This window comes from Notothenia coriiceps, unplaced genomic scaffold (assembly GCF_000735185.1).
Source record: "Notothenia coriiceps isolate Sejong01 unplaced genomic scaffold, NC01 NC01_scaffold00000959, whole genome shotgun sequence".
Lineage (NCBI taxonomy): Eukaryota > Metazoa > Chordata > Actinopteri > Perciformes > Nototheniidae > Notothenia > Notothenia coriiceps.
The window spans coordinates 13,090-21,780 of record NW_011333660.1 but is presented as its reverse complement, the minus strand read 5'-3'; the positions used below and the strand labels follow the sequence as shown (position 1 = coordinate 21,780).

The 8,691-nt window shown below is 40.2% G+C and overlaps 2 protein-coding genes across 2 annotated transcripts in view; one reads left to right on the top strand and one right to left on the bottom strand.

Moving 5' to 3' along the window:
- Positions 1-1,639: 1,639 nt before the first annotated feature.
- LOC104958124 (transcription initiation factor TFIID subunit 4B-like) lies at positions 1,640-5,323 on the top strand (the record flags this gene model as incomplete). Its single annotated transcript, XM_010785837.1, has 4 exons — positions 1,640-1,765; positions 1,992-2,048; positions 2,168-2,275; positions 4,789-5,323. Coding segments are annotated over 4 exons (417 nt in total), but the record flags the coding sequence as incomplete, so codon positions are not given.
- A 1,556-nt stretch (positions 5,324-6,879) lies between these two features.
- LOC104958116 (uncharacterized) overlaps positions 6,880-8,691 on the bottom strand; it is a 10,425-nt gene continuing 8,613 nt past the window's right edge. The window contains exon 5 of the mRNA XM_010785824.1: positions 6,880-8,164. Within this exon, the coding sequence (XP_010784126.1) occupies positions 8,006-8,164 (159 nt within the window). The 3' untranslated portion in view covers positions 6,880-8,005. The remainder of the gene's footprint in view (positions 8,165-8,691) is intronic.

Below are 8,691 nucleotides of genomic sequence, written 5' to 3'. Positions count from 1 at the left end.
ATTTTAATCTAAATTCTTCACTTTCTTCTTACACATTACATTTCAGCATAGCAGTTTAGCATCACATTTTCAGCATAAAGCATTCCCACTAGCAATTTCTTCTGGAATTGCATTCTCTAGTTGTCATTACAAATTTTAAATGGTAACCAAAACCCTTAATGCACTTAAAATATAATATGTTTTCTGCTAGTAATTTCACTTTATTATCTCGTATGATTTCAAAATGTGAATACGTTACTGTGTTTCTACATTGTCCATGAGCATGGGCGTAATTACCACTGGGGACAGGGGGGACATGTCCCCCCACTTTTCAAAATCCTGTTTGTGTCCCCCCCACTTTTCAAATGTGTTTTTTTTTTTGTACGCAAGCACTTATCGCCAGGGAGGACCAAGGTGTGTGTGTGTGTGTGTGTGTGTGTGTGTGTGTGTGTGTGTGTGTGTGTGTGTGTGTGTGTGTGTGTGTGTGTGTGTGTGTGTGTGTGTGTGTGTGTGTGAAACCTCATTCAAATCCCACGGCAAAACTCAACTGTTCAGATTAGCATTTACATTAGCATTAAAGATCTGGTTAGCTCATTTAACTACTGTCATGTCCCTCCATACGGAGAGCTCTCGCCTGTCAGACTGAGAGGCTGATAACTACAGCTCAGTGAGGTAAAGGACTCTGAGGGTTTAGATCAGGGGTCAGCAACCTTTTTCATATGAAGTGCCATTTAAAAAAAAAATTGTGATCAGTGTGCCGACGATCGTGAAAGGTCAACAGGAGGGCGGGACCTCTTTCACCTGTCAGCGCAACTTACATGATGCCGTTTAAACAAATTTAAATAATTGGTTTAAACGCCATAATAATAATGAAGACCGTCCGTTCTGTGATTCTCCAGAACACACATGTGGCCAGTCCGCCCCTGTGTAGCATGTTATTTCAATGAGAGATGAACAGATCGCCACTGGGCTTTCAACTAAAGACACAGCCACGCAAAAACTGCGGCGTTTGTACAGCTCCTTATGGGTACTGCAATTAGTGAAGTGCCGGCAGCACTACACCCCTGATGGTTTCACCACGGAGGAAAGCAGCAGAAAGTCGACTGGAGTTAAAGAGAGCGGGGCCTAGAAGTTATCCTTCTGCGCTGCGTTGCTTGCATGGCTTCCTTCGTTCAGGATCCGAAAATACAATTTTAATATTTTGCACACTTATTCCTAGTGTGCCACTGGTTACGGTGCCGCGTACCTAGGGTTGCCGACCCCTGCTCCATACTGATCTGCTTTTTAATTTATCGTCTACTTTGATGTCTTCCCTGTCTGTATTTTATAATTTGCTGATTTGCTGTTAGAGCATTTCTTTTATTCAGGCGGGTTTGGGTGCCTTGAAAGGCGCCTCCAAATGATATGTATTATTATTATTATTATTATACGTGTCATACAGCAGTTTGGTTGGTTTCTTGTTACTACAAAGATTTGTGCTAGCTTTTACACATCCTTTTCACATTATATCATTTCATTGATGTCATTTATATGGCTCATTGTCAATGCAGCTATTTGTCATATTTCTTGTTTTGCTGAGTATTCTGTGTGTGCATAATGGAACTCATGTTGTTGAACAGTGTTCATCATCATAATTAGTAATCATAAATTGTGTGTGCAGGAGGACTGTTGGCATAGCAAAGTTAGCGATGTGCGCTCCCAGCTTCGCTTCCTGGAGGAAGTGGAGAGTTTGAAGAAGAAGAGGAAGGATGACGAGGAGAGAGAGAGGCTGCTGCGATTGGCCAGAGTAAGCTGGGCCAGAAAGAAGCCTGCCCCTTTTTTACTTAGACGACATTTACTTTTTTTTATTCGAAAAAAGTAATTTAATCTACACAACCAAGATGAGTATACTATAAAGCTAACCATTTGAAGGATTTAAAATGGTCTTTTTTTTTTAAATGTCAATGTTATTTTAGATCACACCACATTCTATTTGTTTCAGTATTACTAACTCAACATGTCTGTGATCCCAGAGTCGCTCTCACACTGAAGACCCACAGCTTCTGCTGCTCAAGCAAAGAGCCAAAGAGGTGTGTATATGTTTTGTGAGACTCGACCACACAGTCCATGTGCCAGCTGAATAGCCCCAACAATTATTATACATGTCTAAATATGATACTATATAATCCCGTGTCTCTACTCTCTTCAGATGCAGCAGATGGAACAGGCTCAGGTTCAGCAGAGAGAGGCCAACCTCACGGCTCTGGCTGCCATCGGGCCCCGCAGGAAGAGGCCCCTGGAGCTCACTGAGGGCCAGGTAGGTCTGTGTGCTGAAAAATACATCGACTGCGATGAGACTCTAATTTCACATTAAAAGTCTACAAAGACATTTTCTAATGACTCATGTCATTTGAACTGCTGTAAGGCTTTTAATGTGAAACAGCAGGAAGTTCATTGACATTAGAAATGTGGAGAAAATGGTTTGTTATGATTGAAGAGAAACAAAATGTCTGGTCAAAAGAGGAACTCAAAGCAGCGGTGATTACAAGTTGCGCATCTAATAGAAAAAAAAGGGAGGAATGATTTAAGTTTGTCGTTCATAAAAACATCCTCCTTCCTAATGAATGCGGTATAAGTACCTGTTTTGGGTTACTGAACATGAGTTGAGCATTGACAATATTTGTTTTTGCTCATAATAGATGCAGTCGTCTTAAAGGAAGACACAAGTCAAGTTTGTCTGAAAGTGTAAACATCTAAACAGTTTATAAAGTAATACATAATATGCTTCAAGCCGGTCATCAATGAAAAAATAACCCCAACCACAATCAGCGGTTTGACTCACAATATGGATTTTAAAATAAAAATATATGTAAAAATGGTCACATTGCTTCAGCTGAGAAAAAATAGTCAGTTCAGCTGAGCAGCAACAGCTGGAACTGCCGTGACAGCAGCACTGATGGAGGTTTTCTAGAGCTGTCCAAGTCCGTTCACGATTTATTTTCAATCAGCCAGTCTCTAGTCTAAACACTGCCAGAGTCCACACTGTCTTCTTCTGCTGTCCCCTTTAGTGTTTACTTCTGCTGATTTCTCTGACGTCCTGCTCTTTACTTCTGTTGAGCAGTTTACTTGGGACAGTTTAGGGCTCCTAAATCCAAAGTTTCTCTCCACAAATATAAAAGTGATTATTCAAAAAGCATTCCACAGTGTTCTCAGATAGAGGAACATTAATGTTTTATTGGCCAAAGCTGACATAAGATTGACCGGACTTACTCCTGTGGATTGATATGAGTGCACACAGTCCCTTGATCAGACAACCTGAGCAGCGGTCTGCTATTAAGAAAGAACAGACCGCTGAATTTCCAAATTGACCAATCAGAATTGAGTTGTTTTACTAAGCCGTGTAATGATGGACTATAACACTTCTTTTCAAGCTGCTCTCATGTTTGTTCCACTAAGACAACCTCCAACATTTACGTAGCTTAACCAGTTTAGATGTGGAATTCTAATGAATGAAGACCAACAGAAGACTTACCAAATGATATATCGAAGAAGAAGAAGAAGAAGATGATGGAACGAGGTGCTATAGAGTCCAGGCAGACACACAGGAAGCCCGCAGCTCTCCACAGTCAGAATCAGTGAGACTGTGAGTTTAGCTCATTGAGTCTTTACCTCTGTGTGTTTAAGTTGAGCCCTGCTGGCTGTAGGCTTAGAGATGAGGACGCTCTGTTAGCTGCACATGCTTCCTGCTTCCTGCTGCCTTTGAACTCCATTACCCAGAGGAACCGGCTGCCTGCCGCCTCTCACCGCCCCAGGGCTTCGTCTACCTCTGCGCCGGCTTTACCTCAGCTCACACTGGAGGAGCGATGCTCCTGTGAGTAGAGAGGAAGCTCTGTTTTCTCAGATTCTCTTCACTCATGAGCTCGGGTGGAGAACCGGTGGAACGTGTTATTGGGCTACTGTCACAGGGCTGTACAAAATGTCATTTATTTTAACATTTTAACTTTGGTTGAGGCTTTCAAATGAGGATTTAAATGTATTTTGTCAAATGTTATGACATCACCCTCACATATAATAATCCTTAATACAAATGCTAATCCCAGCCAGAACAAAATCTTCAATGTCGATAAAGTAATTCATCTGATTAGAATGTCAGCTGTTTGGTACAGCCTTAGTAAAACATGAATTGTGATATAACTTTCACTTTTCACAGTGGGAAAGAACAATGTTTTATTTATTCATCATTTTAGAATGACATTAACTCAGATCATTTATGTTGAAAAGGTCAAATTCATCAACTTTTTGGACCAACTCATGGCTCATGTTTGTATGTTGAGCCTCTACTGCGACATGTCTCTGCTTTAATGCTCAAAAAGGTCTTTATTTTTCTCACACTGCCTGTGCTGCAGCACCTCTTTTCACCCTCTGTCTGAAATCAGAGCCCAGTCTGCTCTGATTGGTTAACCACTTAGAGATGTCCCGCCCGTATCCTATCAAGTACAATGTGTTGGAGCGCTAGCCAATAGAAGCGCAAGTGTTACATAGGGACTTCAATATGTTATGGAATCAAACAAAGGAGTCCAATTGAGGTGCTTCAGGCAGGGGGCGGAGAGAAACTCCCTTTGGAGGGAACTTTGGGATTTTAGCCTTTGCAGACCATTTACATGCCAAAAGCCTATATAACACAGTACATGAAAATGTGTCAAACACTGGCCATAATAACAGCAGCTTCACTGTGCAGGGCTACTTTATGATAATGAAGACTATTGTTATTTGTATACAAATCTATCTGAAAAACCCTCTCATATTTCTACCTGTGTGTGTGTGTGTCAGGTGCCTGTGCTGCCCAGGCAGTGTGTACAGAGAGTGTCCCGGGTCATGCTGAGGGACCTGCTGCTGTGTATGGAGCAGGATCGCTTCCTCCGCCATTCTCTCACCCTGTACAAAGCCATGCTCTGAGTTGCTACTTGTGATAATTGAATTGCTTTCATTATTATCCACAGTAAGTCTTTAGTTTTTTTTTTTGCACCTGGATTAATATCTTTCTGTTTATCTACTATTTATTTTGAATACGTTGTTCAGAACGTAGTGCAGGAGTGTTGGAAAGCAGCTGCTCTCTTAAGCACTTACTTGCTTTTGTTGTTAATTAATCTATGAGTATGATTTAAAAAGATGAGTTAATAAGAGCTTCTAGGAAACACTAAGTGTTCTATGAACAGTGTTGAAAAAGTAGAAGTATTCTCAGTTGAATTTTTTGTTTTTCGTGTATTGTTTGACCATTAAACATTTTTTTGAATTCATCACATCCTGTTATCTGTATTATCATCGGTTGTTTTGAGCTAGAGAAGCTCCACAATGTTAAAAAAAGAACTATGTAGGAATTACACATCACATGAGTTAGACAGTCTCCTGTTATATATTTCCTATAACATATATATTTTAGAAATTGAAATGGCTAGCTTGTCTCTGTTCAAAGTTTGAAAAAGCAACCTCCATATTTTCTAGATTTTGCTATTAACATGGTATATGTGTTTTGTCTAACCTGAAAAACAAGACCCAATATTGATATCCATCTTCTCTTAACTCCTGGCTAAAAGAATAAAGCAGACTGCAAAGCGCTTCAGATATGCCTCATGACTTCCAGTTTATTCATCATAAAATGTTCTCACAAGAATTATGCATAACAGAGAAAACATGATATATATTAACAATGCTGGCCTGGGTTTCTGTTCCTAAAGCCCATCGTTTCCAATTAGAATTTGTAAAAATGTGCCATTTTGGGTTGAAAAACAGTCAAATCCTTTGTGTATATTATTTTTCTGCTATTATTTTATTATAAAAAATATTAAAGGAAGTCACAAATAAAATAAATCAGTTTTTTTGTTCACGGAGAACTCTGTGCTTGTGCTCTAAAAGTGTACTTTGCCAAATGCAAACACTTTGGATTTGCTTTATGATAAAGTACATGATGGTCTCTGCAAGTAGTACAACATAATGAAACGGTACATGGAAGGCTCTACCTCATGATGTATACACAGTTGCCTTGAACATATGCAGTACCTATACAACATATACAGTGCATAATAACGAATAGCCTTGGCTATGAAATGTTTAAGACTATTTGTAGACCTGTCATCCAAGTCTTAACAGCAACAGATCCTTTAAACTTTGTAATTTTGTTGTTATCTTCCAAAATGAAAAGCCCTATCAGCAGGATAGTATGTACATCTTTGACATTAAACAAATTATTTATATGATAATTTTCTTCTCTGTGAACAGTTTCCGAAAAATCCAATATGAGTATTAATCTGTCAGACTTTTTAAGTCACAATATACTAGAAAAAATGTATCTTAAAGGTGGGGTATGTAATTTTGGAGAAACCAGCTCGAGTGCGCTAGAATTTGAAAATACACAGCCGGAAAAAATCTGCCACTTCCTTACAGAGCCCCTCCTCCAACACACAGGAACGTGCACATGACCAATGAGGGCACGAGATAAGTTTGTGAACAGATGGAAGGCTGACAGGCAGGTAGGCCATCCAGTTATTTTAGCCAGGCCGGCTAAAATGATTGGTCGTGCTTTTTACAGTACTACGGCTTCCACAGATGAAAATGTTTTATGGATTTTTTGTGTGCCTTGGCAGTCTACATTGCTATCGGGATGTTAAGAGCATTCCATGGAATATCACAAAAAGTGTATCTCGAGCCGGTTTCTCAAACTTACCAACCCATTCTTACATAAACATAAAAAAAATCTTCTATTTTCAGGTCCATGTTTGTATTTTGTTCCTCTAATGTGACATCCTTGGATGCTTCAACATTCAAAAAGCGCTTTATTGTTTTTTACATTACATGTTACTTGTTAGACGCTTTTATCCAAAGCAACTTACATACTCAATACTGTGGACATTCCCCACAGGAGCAATTTGGGGTGAAGTGTCTTGTTCAGGGACACAACGACATGCTGACTGCAGTGGGGTTTGAACCTGTGACCATCTGATCCCCATACCAAGGCTCTACCCACTGCGCCGCACGCCTCCATTTTTCTCATACTGCCTGTGCTGCAGCACCTATTTTCACCCTCTGTCTGAAACCAGAGCCCAGTCTGCTGTGATTGGTTAACTGGCCAGCTCTCTTGTGATTGGTCAACCGCTTAGAGATGTTTCGAAAACAGCCAGCCCTTTAGCTTACCATGTACAGTGTGTTAGAGCAATAGCCAATAGAGGCGGGAGTATCGTTAGTGATTTCATTATAATACGGAAATAAACAAGAGTCAAATAATAAGCGGGCCTCTTTAATGCGTTATAAGCCCTTGTAAAAACCATGCACTAATTTTATGAGCTGTAGCCACCAGTCATTTCCAAAGAGTGTATTTTTGCATCATTCTGTAAACATAAGCATGATGTGAAAGTGCATGTGTGTTCAGCATGTGGTCTGAGACCATGGACAATATGAAATAGGTTTGGTCAAAATCACAGTTAATATACATACTGTACTTTCTATTTTGCCAAATGTATATAACTTCATAGGTCTATCTTTAACAACTGCTGGGGACATGTGGGCGATGTCTAAATCTCTGAGCAGGACTGTTCTATAGCAGTACCAATGTACATGTTTTTTGCATCAATGTGATGAAGTACCCTGATTTTCATGTATTTATTTGATGGATAAGACAAAAACAGTCATGAGCATCTCATTATCTATCAATGTTTTTTCAATTTGATTCCCTGGAAATATACTATATCACAATATAAAATGACATATACAGTGATCAAATATATAATCTACAGTGCTAACCTCCATTTCAATATAAATGCTAATGCTATACGTCACCTTTCCCACTGTTCCCCTGCACCGATGAATCTATTTTATACTGTAATAATATTACTGTCTAATTCATGTGCTAAGTATCAAAAAAGACTTGCATCTGAGTCACCCATACAGCCTGTTTTCAGTGCAGCGGTAAATATTCTGGGTGTTTTTTTTTCTGTCATGCTGAAGTGAATCGGCTCTTGCTGTGATAAACAGTTGCTGGAGTTTCTTACTCTTACTAGTCTGTGAGTTCATGTTTTATTTGTATGAGGTTGGGGGGGTGTCGGCTGCCTTGGCCCTCCCTCCGTAGAATGTATTCACTAAACTGGGATGAGTCCACTCCACCGCCACATGACCCTGTGATCCAGAACCCTCTCTGCGTCAACCGCTCCAACACCTGCAGGCACACAAAGCAGAGCAGCACATTTACACACTTCATCCAGAAACAAGATGGAGCTTGTTCAACATTTCGTACATCAATATGAAGGCACTTTGTGAATATTTTACAAATGTTCCCACTTTAGTGCCCTCTATATACTGTACATAGATGGGCGCATCAGGGTAAGCAGAGAGGCGGATGAAGTGATGCACCCATCATGCCTAGTGCCTACCGTACAAGCCTGGGGTGCAGTGTTATGATCTGGGGTTGCTGCAGTTGGTCGGGTCTAGGCTCAGCAACGTTATGTTCCCAAAGAATAAGGTCAGCTGACTACCTGAATATACTGAATGACCAGGTCTTTCCATCAATGGAGTTTTTCTTCCCTGATTGGCACGGGCATATTCATCGTTGACACTGCCAGGATTCATCGGGCTCACATTGTAAATAAGCATGAGACATCCTTTACATGGATTGGCCACCAGAGTCCAGATCTCAGCTCCATTGAGGATCTTTTGGATGTGCTGAAGAAGACTTTGCGCAGTGGT